Source organism: Dendrobates tinctorius, unplaced genomic scaffold, assembly GCF_039654945.1.
Source record: "Dendrobates tinctorius isolate UK_male_01 unplaced genomic scaffold, ASM3965494v1 ptg000160l, whole genome shotgun sequence".
Classification (NCBI taxonomy): Eukaryota; Metazoa; Chordata; class Amphibia; order Anura; family Dendrobatidae; genus Dendrobates; species Dendrobates tinctorius.
This window is the reverse complement of record NW_027361827.1, coordinates 14,988,189-15,004,954: the sequence shown is the minus strand read 5'-3', so window position 1 is coordinate 15,004,954 and position 16,766 is coordinate 14,988,189. Positions and strand designations below refer to the sequence as shown.

At 44.0% G+C, this 16,766-nt stretch overlaps 2 protein-coding genes across 3 annotated transcripts in view; one reads left to right on the top strand and one right to left on the bottom strand.

Annotated features, from left to right (window-relative positions):
* LOC141052432 (THAP domain-containing protein 2-like) overlaps positions 1–14,120 on the bottom strand; it is a 38,240-nt gene extending 24,120 nt beyond the window's left edge. Inside the window, exons 1-2 of one of the 2 annotated variants that reach the window (XM_073549663.1) lie at positions 13,969–14,120; positions 10,309–10,399 (exon numbers count right to left, since the gene is read on the bottom strand). In XM_073549663.1, the coding sequence (XP_073405764.1) occupies positions 10,309–10,376 (68 nt within the window). In that variant the 5' untranslated portion in view covers positions 10,377–10,399; positions 13,969–14,120. The remainder of the gene's footprint in view (positions 1–10,308; positions 10,400–13,968) is intronic. The other variant, XM_073549662.1, reaches the window with a different exon arrangement.
* A 24-nt stretch (positions 14,121–14,144) lies between these two features.
* Positions 14,145–16,766, top strand: part of LOC141052431 (uncharacterized) — a 60,246-nt gene continuing 57,624 nt past the window's right edge. Inside the window, exon 1 of the mRNA XM_073549661.1 lies at positions 14,145–14,289. The gene's annotated coding sequence lies outside the window, so the exon portion shown is untranslated. The remainder of the gene's footprint in view (positions 14,290–16,766) is intronic.

Sequence of the window (16,766 nt, the reverse complement as noted above, 5' to 3'; positions counted from 1 at the left end):
TTCTTGTGAAGTCTGTGCTAGATGCAAGACTCCACGTTCGTCGCCTACAGGTCTTTTACAACCCCTACCCATTCCCACCCGTCCATGGGGATCCATATCAATGGACTTCATTGTGGAGCTGCCAACCTCTCAAGGGAAGAACACAGTTCTAGTGGTGGTGGATCGGTTAACAAAGGCAGCCCATTTTATTCCGTGTGTGGGTTTACCCACTGCGAAACACACATCGGACTTGATCATCCAAAATGTGTTTCGTCTGCATGGCGTACCGGATGAGGTTGTATCTGATCGAGGGGTGCAATTCACTTCAAAGTTTTGGCAGCACTTCTGTGCTGCGTTAAACATCAAAGTTAATCTATCTTCTGCCTTTCATCCGCAGACAAATGGACAGACTGAGCGGACTAACCAGACCTTAGAACAGTATCTCCGCTGTTTTATCTGCCACCTACAAGATGACTGGGTGGATTTGCTCCCACTGGCTGAATTCTCTTACAACAATTCGCAGAGCGCTTCCACTAAGCTGTCACCCTTTTATGCCAATTTGGGTTATCATCCTAACATCCTTCCTCGATTTCCCATAGACACACCTCTCCCAGCTGTAGCCGACAGAATCACATCTCTACAACAGAACCTTGATCTACTTAAGAGGAATCTGGAATCTGCTCAGGACAGGTATAAAAAATCGGCAGATAGGTTTCGTAAACCTGCACCAACCTTCAAGGTAGGAGATTTGGTTTGGCTGTCAACTAAGAACCTTAAGATGAGAGTACCATCATCCAAATTGGGTCATAAGTACATCGGGCCTTATAAGATTACTAAGCTTGTCAGTAACGTCGCCTTCAACTGCCGAGATCTATGAGGATTCACCCTGTGTTTCATGTTTCTCTACTGAAGGCTGCAACTCCCAATTCTTTCCCTGGTCGTTCTTCTTCCCCTCCTGCTCCGGTCCTCATCGATGGCCAGGAGGAGTTTGTCGTGGAAAGGATCCTGGACTCCAGGTTGCGTAGAGACGGGGTGCAATACCTGGTACAGTGGCAAGGCTATTCTTCTGAGGACAACTCGTGGGAACCAGCCTCCAATCTCCATGCGCCTCGTTTACTCCGCCAGTTCCAACAGAGGTACCCGGGAAAGCCTGGACTGGGGCCATCCGGAGGCTGTCCTTAAGGGGGGAGTAATGTAATGTTTTCGGACTTTTATGCTAGATCCGTTATCTTCGCTTTTAGTGTGTCGGCCATCTTGTTTCCTGGACTGTGCATTGACTTTTGCCCTCAACCAATATGGAGTCCTCAGCTTGTCGTTGGCCATCTTGTTTCCTGGCATGTGCAGTGACTTTGCCCTCAAAGAACATGGAGTACTCAGCTATGATGTCCCTGCCCTGTTTCCTGCCAATTGTCCTTTTAATCAGCTCCAGCTGATTCACCTGTGCTCCTGAATCAGCTCTATTCCCAGTTTGTGACTTGGTCTGTGAAGCCTGGATCTCCTCTGCTTGGAACCATTTGTGGACACAGAACCCTTCTGCTTGCCAGCTACTTCTGACAGGAAAGTAATAGACTCTGAATATCGTTGGTTGTTTGCCTAGCTCTGCAACTATCCTGCTACTGCACTACTTGTATGGAGTAATACAAGAAATGCTTAAGAAGCTTATGTCTCATGTGTCTTATTATACCCATGCGTTAGACTGTATACCACATGACACTGGGTCACGGTTAGCAGTGGGGTACCACAGGGGTCAGTTTTGGGCCCGCTTCTTTTTAACATATTAATGACCTTGTAGGGGGCATAGAGAGTAAAATTTCAATATTTGCAGATGACACTAAACTCTGCAGGGTAATCAGTACAGAGGAGGACAATCTAATATTACAGGAGGATTTATGTAAACTAGAAGCTTGGGCTGATAAATGGCAAATGAGCTTTAATGGGGATAAATGTAAGGTCATGCACTTGGGTAGAACGAACAAGATGTATAATTATGTGCTTAATTGTAAAACACTGGGCAAAACTGTCACTGAAAAAGACCTGGTTGTATGGTTGGACGACAAACTCACATTTAGGCTATGTGCCCACGGTGCATGTTAAAACGCACACCAAAAACCGGACTCCTTCCCAGAAATCGCGCGTTTTTTTTCCGCGCGATTTCACCGCGATTATGATCGCGATTTTCGCGTGCGATATTCAAGCACTTTCCAAGCGATTTGAAGCATCGCTTGGAAAGTGATTGACAGGTTGGTCACACTCGTCAAACATAGTGTTTGACAAGTGTGACCAGGTTTTTACTATTGAGGCTGCCTATGCGGCATCAATAGTAAAAGATAGAATGTTAAAATGCTAAAAAAAAAAAAAAAAAAAAAAAAAAAAAAAAAATCGGTGTATATTTACCTTCCGGCGTCTCGCGCTGCATTCCCGGGCCACAGCGTTCCCAGTAATGCCTTGCGAGACCTGTGATGACGTAGTCTCGCGTTGCTATAGCGATCTCGCGAGACCACGTCATCACTGGACTGTGCCGCAAGGCATTACTGGGAACGCTTAGGGCAGGAATGCAGCGCGGGACGCCGGAAGGTAAATATACCCCGATTTTTTTATTCTTTTTTTTTACAGGGGTATGGTACCCAGGGCCTGGAGGACAGTCTCCTCTCCTCCACATCGTGGGTACCAACTGCACATGAGACGCTTAACTTCCCGCATGGTGGGCATAGCCACATGCGGAAAGTAAGCAATTCTCATGCATTCCTATGGGTGCGGAATCGCGGCAATTCTTTGCGATTCCGCACAAAAGAATGAGCATGCTGCGATTTTTTTTTTTTCCGCGATGCGATTCCGCTGCGGAAAAAAGCGCAGCATTAGCACAGCATGTGCGGAATGTCATAGGAATGCATGGGGGGCGTTCTGTACACGATTTTTAAACGTTTTCGCGCCGAAAATCGCGGCAAAAACGCTTAAAAAAAAAATCGCTACGTGGGCACACAGCCTTAGTGGCCAGTGTCAGGCAGCTGCTGGAAAGCTGCTGGAAAGGAAAATAAAATAATGGGATGCATTAAAAGAGGCATAGATGCTCATGAGGAGAACAGAATTTTACCTCTATATAAGTCACTAGTGTGACCACACTTAGGGTGGTTTCACATTAGCATTTCAGGGCGCAGCAACAGCCTGCGCACGGCCGCCGCTAAGCCATGCCCCCTGCCGCGCCTACTCCGGTAGCTCCGCCTACAGGCGCATGACGTTGCGTGCGTCCCCTATCTTTATCACTGGGGACGCAGGCCGTGCGCAACCTGTTGCAATTTGGTTGCGCTCGGCGCAACCAAAACCGCTAATGTGAAACCACTCTTAGCATACAGTGTACAGTTCTGGTGTCCGGTGTATAAGAAAGACATAGTTCAACTGGAGCGGGCGCAGAGAAGAGCGACCAAGGTTATTAGGGAACTAGGGGGTCTGCAATACCAAGACAGGTTATTACACTTGGGGTTATTTAGTTTGGAGAATTCAAGGCTTAGGGGTGATCTTATTACAATGTATAAATATATGCGGGGACAATACAAAGACCTTTCTAATGATCTTTTTACTCTTAGACCTGTGACGGGGACAAGGGGGCATCCTCTACGTCTGGAGGTAAGAAGGTTTAAGCATAATCACACGCGGATTCTTTACTGTAAGTACTGTAAGAACAGTGAGACTATGGAACTCTCTGCCATATGATGTTGTAATGAGTGATTCCCTACTAAAATTTAAGAAGGGACTGGATGCCTTTCTTGAAAAGTATAATATTACAGGGTATATACACTAGTTTCCTTAATATTGCGTTGATCCAGGGAGCTAGTCTGATTGCCGTATGTGGAGTCGGGAAGGAATTTTTTTCCCCAATGCGAAGCATACTGTTTGCCACATGGGTTTTTTTTTTATGTCTTCCTCTGAATCAACATGTTAGGGCAAGTTAGGATAGGATATGGGTTGAACTAGATGGACTTAAAGTCTTCCTTCAACCTTAATAACTATGTTACTATTTAATTTCTATCTCCTCCGATGTGATCGCACATTAGGGGAGAAAGAAATAGCCCCCCCCCACAGTACCTCCCGGTGTCCCTGGACCCTCCTGCTCCCCCCCACGGGTGCCGGTGTCTACTTCCAGGAAGAAAATGGCGGGCGCATGAGCATCGCTCCCGCTGAGATCTGCCGGCCGGCACCAATAGGAGATTTTTTCCTATTGGTTCATTTTGATCACTGTGATAGGGTCTATCACAGTGATCAAAATAAAAAAAAATAGTAAATTAACCCCCCTTTTATCACCACCTTCGTTAGGGAAAAATCATAAAATTAAAAAATTCCATTTTCCCATTAGGATTAGAGTTGGGCTTAAGTTAGGGTTATGGTTGGGATTAGGGGTGTTTTGGGGCTAAAGTTAGTTGGGATTAGGGATGTGTTGGGGGCTAGGGTTGGAGTTAGAATTGGGGGGGGGGGGGGGGGGGGGGTTTCCACAGTTCAGGCACATCAGGAGCTCTGCAAATGAAACATGACGCCCCACAGACCATTCCATCAAAGTCTGCATTCCAAAATGTCACTACTTCCCTTCCAAGCCCTGAGGTGTACCAAAACAGTAGGAGAGCAATGATTAAGAGCTTCTAAGCTTGAAACGCGTCTGTTCTGTCCCACTTTCAGTGGTGAAAATATGCTGATATGAAGTTGGATTTTATATACTTAGTCCAATAAAGGAAATTTCTCTAGGAACAGGAAGCTGGATTTCTTCTATTCATTCAAACAGTAGTGTTCTCTCACATATGGGGCACCAGCATACTCAGGACAAATTGGACAACAACCTTTGAGGTCCAATTTCTCCTGTTGCTCTTGCGAAAATTAAAAAAATGGGGGCTAAAAAAAAAAAAAAAAATCACGTGAAACATTTAGGGGTTCAAAGTGCTCATCACACAGCTAGATAAGTTCTTTGGGGGGTCTAGTTTCCAAAATGGTGCAACTTGTGGGGGGGGGGGGTTCCACAGTTTAGGCACATCAGGGGCTCTCCAAATGCAACATGGTGTCCGATTTAAATGCCAGCCAATTCTGCATTGAAAAAGTCAAAACGGCGCTCCTTCCCTTCTGAGCTCTGCCGTGCGCCGAAATAGTGGTTTACTCCCACATATGGGGTATCGGCGTATTCAGGAGAAATTGCACTACAAGTTTTGTGGTTCATTTTCTCTTTTTACACTTGTGAAAATAAAAAAATTGGTTCTGAAGTTTGTGAAAAAAAAAAAAAAGTTAAATGTTCATTTTTTCCTTTCACATTGCTTCAGTTCCTGTAAAGCACGTAAAGGGTTAATAAACTTCTTGAATGTGGTTTTCAGCACTTGAGGGGGTGCAGTTTTTAGAATGTTGTCACTTTTGGGTATTTTCTGGTATATACACCTCTCAAAGTGACTTCAAATGTGAGGTGGTCCCTAAAAAAAAAAAAATATGGTTTTGTAAATTTTGCTGTAAAAATGAAAAAAAAAAAAAAAAAAAAATCGCTGGTCAACTTTTAACCGTTATAACTTCCTAACAAAAAAAAATTTGTTTCCAAAATTGTGCTGATGTAAAGTAGACATGTGTGAAATGTTATTTATTAAGTATTTTGTGTGACATATCTCTCAGATTTTAGGGCATAAAAATTAAGCTTCGAGTAGAGCCCAAAATGCCAAAAGCACTGATTGTACAGCACAGCAACCAGCCAGTGCCAGGCACGGGCAGCAGCGGCTCGCCAGGGGACCTGGGGAACGCGAGAACATGTAAATAAAGCCCCTGTTCATCTTATTAAGTGACCAAGACACTAGGAATGAACTGACAAGACGCGACATTTTACTCCAATCATTCCACCTTCTACGAAAAGGTGAAAAACCAGATGAAGGCCTACATACGCATCAGATAAAAGTCACCCAACCATGTAATGTGTATAGTGACTACTGTCTCATCACTGCCAGGTTACGTTTGGGGGACATAAGGATCAGGCAGTTGGAAATCAATCACCTGAGCCTTTTTTCAGGATGAAGCGGAGCCAATGCCAGAATCATCTCTCTCATAGGCAACAAAGGAGTGTTTGGCCTGTGTGTGATAGTCTGGGCATCTATTCCTATCCTGTGTGATGCAGCTTTAGGCTACAATAGAATGGCGCTGGCTAACCGCAAAGTCAGGACATACTTTGTGGGCACCGTTTGTGCGCAATATGTACGGCCCCTTAAGGAAGGTATAAATAACCAAATTGCCTTTGGCAGAAAAAGATTCCCCACACTGGCCATAGAGGCTGATGAAAAAAAAAAAGTTACCAACAGGTGGCATGGTGGCTCAGTGGTTACTACTGCAGCTTTGCAGCGCTGGAGTCCTGGGATGAAATCCCACCAAGAATAACATCTGCAAGGAGTTTGTATGTTCTCCCTGTGTTTCTCTGGGTACTCCATAAGACATACTGATGGGGATTCTAGATTGTGAGCCCCATCGGGGACAGTGCCAATAATGTATGTAAAGCGCTGTGGAATTAATGGCGCTATATAGGTGAGTAACATAGTAACCTAAATGAGGTATCGCTGTAACCGTACTGACACGAAGAATAAAAGGGCTTTATCAATTTTACCGCATGAAACGCTGGTTTTTGTTCATTCTGCGTCCCAAAAATCGGAATAAAAAGCGATCAAAAGATGTCACGTGCCCGAAAATGATACCAATAAAAACGTCAACTCGTCCCGCAAAAAATAAGACCTCACATGACTCGGTGGGTCAAAATATGGAAAAATTATAGCTCTCAATATGTGGTGATGCAAAAACTATTTTTACAATAAAAAGCGTCTTTAAGCGTGTGACAGCTGACAAATATAAAAACCGCCATAAATAGTAAATCAAACTCCCCGTTATCACCCCCTTAGTTAGGGAAAAATAATAAAATAAAAAAAATGTATTTATTTCCATTTTCCCATTAGGGTTAGGGCTAGGGCTGAGATTAGGGTTAGGGTTGGAGTTATAATTGGGGGCTTTCCACTGTTTGGGCACATCAGGTGCTCTCCAAATGCAACATGGCGTCTGATCTCAATTCCAGCCAATTCTGCGTTGAAAAAGTCAAATGGTGGTCCTTCCCTTCCAAGCTCTGCCATGCGCCCAAACAGTGCTTTACCCCCACATATGGGGTATCAGCCTACTCAGGACCTTAGAAAAATAAAAAATTTGGGGCAAAAATATCATTTTTGTGGAAAAAAATGATTTTTTTATTTTCACGCCCGGGCATTGTAATCTTCTGTGAAGCCCTTGGGGGTTCAAAGTGCTCACCACACATCTAGATAAGTTCCGTGGGGGGTCTAGTTTCCAAAATGGGGTCACTTGTGGGGAGTTTCAATAGTTTAGGTACATTAGGGGCTCTCCAAACGCACATGACACCCGCAGACCATTCCATCAAAGTCTGCATTCCAAAACGTCACTACTTCCCTTCCGAGCCCTGACGTGTGCCCATACAGTTTTCTCCCACATATGGGGTATCAGCGTACTCAGGACAAATTGGACAACAACTTTTGGGGTCCAATTTCTCCTGGCACCCTTGGGAAAATAAAAAAAATTGGGGACTAAAAGATCATGTTTGTGGAAAAAATACGATTTTTTTATTTTCACACCCGGGCGTTATAAACTTCTGTGAAGCCCTTGGGGGTTCAAAGTGCTCGCCACATATCTAGATAAGTTCCTTGGGGGGGGGGGGTCTAGTTTCCAAAATGGTGTCACTTGTGGGGGTTTCCACTGTTTAGGTACATCAGGGGTTTTCCAATCGCGACATGGTGTCCGATCTCAATTCCAGCCAAAAAAGTCAAATGGCACTGCTTCCCTTCCGAGCTCTGCCATGCGCCCAAATAGTCGTTTACACCCACATATGGGGTATCAACGTACTCAGGACAAGTTGCACAATAACTTTTAGGGTCCTGTTACCCTTGGAAAAATAAAAATTGGGGGTGAAAAGATCATTTTTGTGGAAAAAATATGATTTTTTAATTGTACCGCTGTACGTTATAAACTTCTGTGAAGCCCTTGTGGGTTCAAAGTTCTCACCACATATCTAGATAAGTTCCTTGGGGGGGTCTAGTTTCCAAAATGGGGTCACTTGTGGGGGGTTTCCACTGTTTAGGTACATCAGGGGCTCTCCAAACGTGACATGGCGTCCGATCTGAATTCCAGCCAATTTTGCATTGAAAAAGTCAAACGGCGCTTCTTCCCTTCTGAGCTCTGCCATGCACCGAAACAGTGGTTCCCCCCACATATCAGGTATCAGCGTACTCAGGACAAATTGCACAATAACTTTTGCAGTCCAATTTCTCCTGTTACCCTCGGTAAAATAAAAAAAATTGAACCTGAAGAATTTTTTTTGTGAAAAAAAGTTAAATGTTCATTTTTTTTAAATATTCAAAAAATTCCTGTGACGCACCTGAAGGGTTAATAAACTTCTTGAATGTGGTTTTGAGCACCTTAAGGGGTGCAGTTTTGAGAATGGTGTCACTTTTGGGTATTTTCTATCATATAGACCCCGCAAAGTGGCTTCAAATGTGATGTGGTCCGTAAAAATAAAATGGTGTTGTAAAAATGAGAAATCGCTGGTCAATTTTTAACCCTTATAACTTCCTAACAAAAAAAAAAAAATTTGGTTCCAAAATTGTGCTGATGTAAAGTAAACATGTGGGAAATGTTACTTATTAAGTTTTTTGTGTGCCGTATCTCTGCGATTTAAGGGCATAAAAATTCAAAGTTGGAAAATTGTGAAATTTAAAAATTCTTTGCCAAATTTCCGTTTTTTTCACAAATAATCGCAAGTTATTTGAATGAAATTTTACCACTAACATGAAGTACAATATGTCGCGAGAAAACAGTGTCAGAATCACCGGGATCCATGGAAGCGTTTCAGAGTTATTACCTCATAAAAGGACAGTGGTCAGAACTGTAAAAATTGGCCCGGTCATGAACGTGCAAACCACCCTTGGGGGTTAAGGGGTTAATACAAAAATACATTCCCTTTAAACACAAGTTCATTTCTTTTTTTTTTTTTTTAAAACACATAATCTGCAGCTGTGCCTGAAGAGTTTTAAAAGGGGTATTCCCATCTCCAAGATCCTATCACAATACGTAGTAGGTGTAATAATAATAGCAAATGCCTCCAATTAGAAATGTTCTTCTGATTTGCTGTCTCTTTCCTCATATGAAGGCATTGCAGGAACTTAGGTATCCATGGATACGACCACTGATAAAATGACAGTTAGCTGGTTGCTAGTGGTCATAACCATGGATACCTAAGGTCCTGCTATGCCTGCACAAGGGGTAAGCGACACAGCTAATCAGAAGAACTATACAACATTTCTAATGGGAGGTATTTGCTAATATTATTAGACTGACTACATATTGGGATGGTATATTGGAGCTGGGAATACTTCTTTAGGGCAAAATGTCTTATGATAAGAGATATGGAAGAGAACTGTGGGAGTCTGTTTAACGCAGTGTGAAGGCCACATTTTCAATAGTCAATTGTCTACTATTTTAGCCATGCAGAACTCTCCAGAACAAAAATGATGGACAAATAAATGCAAAATGGGGAGAGTCTTAAAACAAAAATGTACTATATGATGTGAAGATAATGTTTTATTGCATATATTAAAATTCTACGATTGGATGAAGCCAATGAAATTCCTTTGGGGTACTTTTTAGGTAAAGGTAAATAGAGCTCTGTGGACTTCAGAGAAGTCTGGAAATCACTCAAAATGTGAATTATTTTAATTCCTAAAATCTGAATCCCAGAAAGTTTCAGCTACAGGGAATCTGTCACCAAGTCTTTATTACATCATTGGACAGCACCATGATAAGGGTAGAGACCTTGATGCCAGCAATGTGTCCCTTACTGAACCACTGGATGCAGTTTTGATAAAATCACTATTTTATCTGCTGCAGCTCTACCACTTCCCTGAATGTTAAGCTCTGTACACCCCCGCCCTCACCAATAAGTGACAGCTTTTTATGTTCACAGTGCATAGACTGAAAGCGGCCAATCAGTGGTGGGGATGGGGTTGCACAGATCTCATGAATATGGAGGACTACCTGGCAGCAGGTTTACTAGTCCTCTAATGACAATCATCTGTTACTAAAACAGTGATTTTATCAAACTAACAGTAAGCAGACCAGTAAATGACATAACTGGAATCAGGGTCTCTGTCCCTATGTTATGCTGCTTTCAGATCAGGTGGCAAAAACCTGACGACAGATTCCCTGTAAAGTGATCTATACTGCAACAGATGGGAATTTAATGCAAAACGGTTATACTTTTATGTTTAACATTACACATACCGGTGAAATGACTTTCCACATCCACGAGTCTGTCGGCTTGTGCAATTGATGGCAGCACATGCGGGCATTGTTAGATGCCATATAAAGCAACCTGCAGTGCAAATGTAAAATGCAATGAACACTCAAGTAATCATTTTTGTAAAAGTTTATATGAATCATTTTGCATTAAAAAAAAACAATACAAACAGTACATGCACTTGTCAACAGCAAAGAAAAAAATAATGAAGTCTGAGATCTTAAAGGAGCTTTCCAGTCTTTGACAATTGATGTCTCATCCCATTGTGCTTGCTCATCGGGTGTGTGGGCTTCTCTCTGACTGCATGATACTGATCGCCATGGTCATCTGCTGTCTGTAGGCCGGCATACACATTAGAAGCTCAGCTGATCCCTCCAAAATGGGCAGATATACAATTTACAATTGAAGATATTTCGAGTTACTGAAAATGCACTCCACTAATCTCTATCCACAGGAGGTGTATGGGTTCCCGCAAACCCCATTCATATAGATGAAAGGGTCACAGAAAGTTTCCATGTCGGCCATGTATGAAGATAAGTGCGACAGTCTGTGTGAATGAATGCCATATGACAAACGTGCTGCATTTCAGATACTAAAATTTAGAGTTCCGTCTGCTCTGTCCCAAAATAAGTCATACCTATTACTCCATTATCTATTCCTGTGGCGAACCCCGGCAGCACAAATCTAACAGCCACAGCATGGGAAAGGTGGCGCCTGCCACAGTGAAAGAGAAGCATATTACAGGAAACGGATCTGAACTGGTACAGAAGAAAAGTCACATCATTTTAGTCAATGGAAAACCTGTAACAGGCGCCTCCACCTACCAGGTGCAATACTGATGACTTATGTAGCAGAGGGACCACTTTTAGACCCCCTCATGCAACCACAGCCTGGGAGGGATTGGCCTTTCCCTTCCCACATTCCAAGCAGAACTAATGATTTGCTTTTTGTCAGTCGCAGCCCTAAACCTGATAACTCCTAGGGGCGCAATGATCAGCCAATGACTGAACGAGTCTCTCCTCTCCGGTGGGATGGTAAAGAGGCACAATGGCCGCATGGATGACTTGGGCTCACTCTGCAGTACTCCATGTGGCACTCTGCTTCTCTTCTATTACCAACTATGAATACCTGTAGATTAAGCTTTCCTAACACGATCCGGCCACCCAGAGTGAAGACTATTACTGGGAACCCGACAGCTAATTATCGCTGCTCAACAACAGGCAGCACAAATCCCACACTGGCTTCATCGCTGAGACCAGGTTCCCTTCGCTCGGAATTGCAGAGGGGGGGTTCATTGAAAATACGCTTTAGGCCCTGTGCACACGATGCAGATTCTGTGCAGTTCTGCAGCAGATTTGGCCAAGCAGAACTGCACGTGATGTACAGTACCATTTAAGGCTATGTAAAACAAAGAACGCTGTGCACATGCTGCAGATTTTTCCGCGCAGATTTGGTGCAGAATAAGGCTATGTGCACACGGTGCGGATTCTGCTGTGGAGTTTTCCACACAGATTTTGCTAAATCTGCAGTTAAAATGACCTGCGCTTTAACTGCAGTTTTAGTGCAGATTTAGTGCGGATTTCACCTGCAGATTACTATAATGGAGCAGGTGGAAAACTGCAGCAAAACCGCACAAAAGAAGCGACATGCTGCTTCTTTTATTCCGCACCAAATATGCGTGGAAAACTCTGCAGCATGTGCACAGCGTTTTTTGTTTTACATAGCCTTAAATGGTAATGTACATCACGTGCAGTTCTGCCTGGCCAAATCTGCTGCAGAACTGCACAGAATCTGCACCGTAAGCACAGGGCCTAAAAGCAGCATGTCGCTTCTTTTGTGCGGTTTTGCTGCAGTTTCCATCTGCTCCATTATAGAAATCTGCAGGGGAAATCCGCATAAAAAACTGCACTAAAACTGCAGGTAAAATGCATGTCATTTTACCTGCAGATTTACCAAAATCTGGGCGGAAAATTCCACAGCAGAATCCGCACCGTGTGCATATAGCCTTAAAGAGGACCTGTCAACACGATGTTGTGTAAAGTACACATCTAGATGAAATGGCGCTGTTACACTGATCCCTTTGGTGGTGAAATCCACTTTGTGGTTCTTCTTTAATCCCCACTTGAAGTTTTCTGCTAATAAGATTTCGGTGCACAGAGACTGGACTGTACATGGGGTCTTCTCCTGTCTGTGATTTCTTGGACCCTCTGCTGCCTCCTCTGTTTGACATCTCAGCAGAGACCTGTCATTTACACACTAGAGGCAGGCGGAGGGGCTGGGGAATCACAGACAGGAGGAGAAGATCCCATGTACTGTCCGGCCCCGGTGTACCGAAATCTAAAAGAAAACTTTAAATGGTGATTAAAACAGATTCACAAAGGGGATTTCTTCATCAAATATATCAATTTATTCAGTATAACAGTGCCATTACAGTAAGGGCTTCACTTTTACAAAATTGTGCTCACAGGTTCTCTTTTAAATTGCTTCACAGTGATCATGTGTATGAGTGGACTAAGCCAAGAGGCTGGTTACTGGGGGCTTCGCCCTGCTTCGTTCCCCTTCACTGACAGGTTTCTCCCTACGCAGGTTTAGAATAGTCTTGGACAGTGGTCCCCAACCTTTCTCACCTTGTGAGCCACATCCAGTCCCCCACACACACACTCCGCAGTGACACCCACAGCCCCCGCTACCTGTGTAAAGCGCTTCCCCACAGAAAGCATGGAGTTAACATTGCAGAGGTAGGGAATCTAGACTGTGAGCCCCAATGGGGACAGCGATGCTGATGGGTGCAGAGCCGTGGAATAATGGCGCTATAGAAGGACAATAATAGGGAACGCAGGATGAAATCCAAGACTGGGATCAGAGCTCCCCTGCCCCCGCACTGCGGCTGGGCTGTACCTCTGTAATGATGACGACCCCTGCGGAGCTGGCCTGCACTGGGGGCACAGTAACTTAGTATGCCAATGATGGAACATCACATGCACATTACTAGCACTAGTGGGGTCTGGATCTGTGGGGGTAGACCCCCTGATGGGTGCAGAGCCGTGGAATAATGGCGCTATAGAAGGACAATAATAAATAGGGAACGCAGGATGAAATCCCAGACTGGGATCAGAGCTCCCCTGCCCCCGCACTGTGGCTGGGCTGTACCTCTGTAATGATGACGACCCCTGCGGAGCTGGCCTGCACTGGGGGCACAGTAACTTAGTATGCCAATGATGGAACATCACATGCACATTACTAGCACTAGTGGGGTCTGGATCTGTGGGGGCAGACCCCCTGATGGGTGCAGAGCCGTGGAATAATGGCGCTATAGAAGGACAATAATAAATAGGGAACGCAGGATGACATCGCAGACTGGGATCAGAGCTCCCCTGCCCCCCGCACTGCGGCTGGGCTGTACCCCTGTAATGATGACGACCCCTGCGGAGCTAGCCTGCACTGGGGGCACAGTAAGTTAGTGTGCCAATGATGGAACATCACATGCACATTACTAGAGCTGGTGAGGTCTGGATCTGTGGGAGCAGACCCCCTGATGGATGCACTGCTCACTCCCCCCTGCCAGCTGCTGCACTCCGCACACACGGCCGAACATGCCCATGTACCCTGGCACAGAGCCGTGCTGCGGCACCCAGCCACCTCACCTGCTCCACAGTGGCCTCTCACACCCGCTTTCCTCCTGGAGTACCACAAGGGGTTACATTTTGGGGAGCCTCGGAGCAGGGTCAGGGTGTACCAAAATGGCGCCCGAGATCAACTTAAAAAAAAGATCCAAACGAGACGTCACCGGCGTCATCACGTCACCTGAGCAGGACAGCGCGTTAGGAGAGCGACGTGTGACGTCACTAAGCAAATACACTTTTTTTCTCCCTCAACAAACTTTATTAACAAACTTCGACTGAAGATACTCCCACCTGATTGCGCGTCTGAGGTGGGAGCGAGGCTGCAATGGGCAGAGGACAGAGGTGAGTGTACACCATGTAATATGTGTGCTGCTCGTGGGTCTGGGCTGGTACGTGCTGCTATCTGGGCTCTTTAGTTTTGCTGGTTGCACACCTGAATAAATGGCTCTGTGTCACTGTGCACACAGTCTGAATCCAGGCACACTTTATAATGCTGCATAGTCCCAGGATAACCATTGCAACCAATCAGATTACAGCTTTCATTTTTGTCAGGCAGGTTAGAAAGTGAAAGCATCAGCCTGATTGGTTGTCACAGGCATCTCCTCCTTCAGTGTTGTCATTATATTTTTTCCATTTCCGGTAGTTCTATATAAGTAAAAATGCCAATAATTTCACCTTTTGTTTACGGTATTGACCCTTACAAATGGTGTTCCAAAGCATGCCACGTCCAAAATGCTAAAGGGGTTTCCCCACTAAGTGCATTATCACTTGTGATGAGCGAATGTGCTCTGATAAGGTGTTATCTGAGCATGCTTGTGTGCTAACCGAGTGCGGCGTGCTCGAAAACTATGTTCTAGTTGCTGCGTGACTCACAGCTGTTTGACAGCCACAACACGTGCAGGGATTTCCTGTTTGTCAGGCAGTCCCTGCATGTGTTGCGACTGTCAAACAGCCTCGAGACATGCAGCCATGGGGACTCGAACATATTATTCAAGCATGCCGAAGTTACTCGGTTAGCACACAAGCATGCTCAGATAACACCTTATCTCAGCATGTTTGCTCATCACTAATTATCACCTATCTGTGCCAAGGGTCCAACCATTGCGACCCCCCCCCCCCCCAAGGGTCATGAAATAGAGTCCCAAAGCTGTCTTTGTGAATGGAGTAGTAGTGTACATGTACGGCCTCTATGTTCACTCCTGATGCAATGGTTACCTACATTAGTCCTTCAGAACATTTCAATCTTGGACCCTTTCAATGGAATTGTGGGAAAGCGACGGGTACCCCCCCCCCCCCATAACTACCCTGTTAGTCCTCTACAGTGGAATTGCAGTCTAGTATGGGCAATCGGATGATCATAGGTTCAAGTCCTATAAAGGGACCCCAAAATATTAATTACCCCCTTTTCCCCTCTTCAAAAATGCTAAAAAATAAACATATTTAGTATCATTGTGTCAAAAAAAGTCTGATCTCTCAAAATGTTAAATTATATAGACTATAAGTTTAAATGCCAAAAAGAAAGGGATTGGAACTACAGAATTGCCTTTTTTTCAATGGAAACCCAACCATCCCCTTTCTCTCATCCTGCCCTCTTCCCTGGAAAATACAATAAAAAGCGATTTTAAAATGTACTTAAAAATTATATAATTGAAACCTTCGGCTCAGGAGAGAAAAAGAAAAAAGTTATTGGTCTCAGAAAATGAAAACCCTAACTATTTTTCTTTGTCTTTACAAAACTCAACATTTTAAACCACTAAATCAATCATAAAAATCTGTTCAGTTTATTTTTTATCGCTTTAACAACAATCAGGTCTCTCAATGTCACTTTTACTGTAGAGTGAACGGTGTAAAAACAACGTCGGACTAGTGTCGTTTTGTTTGCAATGTTAATACACTTGTAATGCTTTTCCCATTTCCAGTACGTTATACTATAAAATAAGTGGTGTAATAAAAAAAGCAAACCCTTAAATGGCTATGTTGACAAAAACATTAAAAAAAACCTTATGACTCTTGGAATAAGGGTAGGAAAAACCAAAAACATAAAAGATCGAAAAAAAATTCCGAAGTCCATAAGGGGTTAAAGTATTGTTTGTTTTTTAACAAACTTTTAACGTATTTCAACAGGATACCTGTAAAGATTAGTATAGTTGTCAATATTTTAAGGGATGTTGGGGACATCCCACACCTACATCTTTGCCCACTCCCAGAAATGCCCCTGCCCCTGGGAAATCTGGGATAGTTGCATGACCTAGTGACATGTATTGCAAAAGGGCAGAGCAGAAATCCTAGGACCTTAGGGTGTCCACCTGAGTCCCCCAATTTACATCTTCTTTCATATATGCAATTTGAGCTTGTTCCTAGTATTAATGAACTGTTTCATGGCATTGAAACCACTACGCATGACAATTTCAGAATTATATTTTCCATATTGATATTTTTTCTTTTTGTATGAGGCCAAAATAACTGAGTCCATTTGTGGAGTCAGCACCCTTGCTCTGTCATTTCTTAGATCAGTGGTCTGAAAAGCAAATTTCCCTCAGTAACTGTGTACATGACCATTATCCTGGGGCACCATTTGGAAAGTTGAGCACAAAACAAAGCCTAAGGCCAGTTTCACACGTCCTGATATTACTGATACCGGAAAAAACTGTACAGGAGATGTCCGTGTGTCAATTTGCCACATTCGTGTGGCATCCGTGTGCTATCCGTGTGTCCGTCTATTGAAACAGTTTGTTTCAAGGTTAACCCTATGACTTTTAAAGCGCACTTGAATGCCACACGGACGCCATCCGTGTGCGGTACGTGTTTACACGGACCCA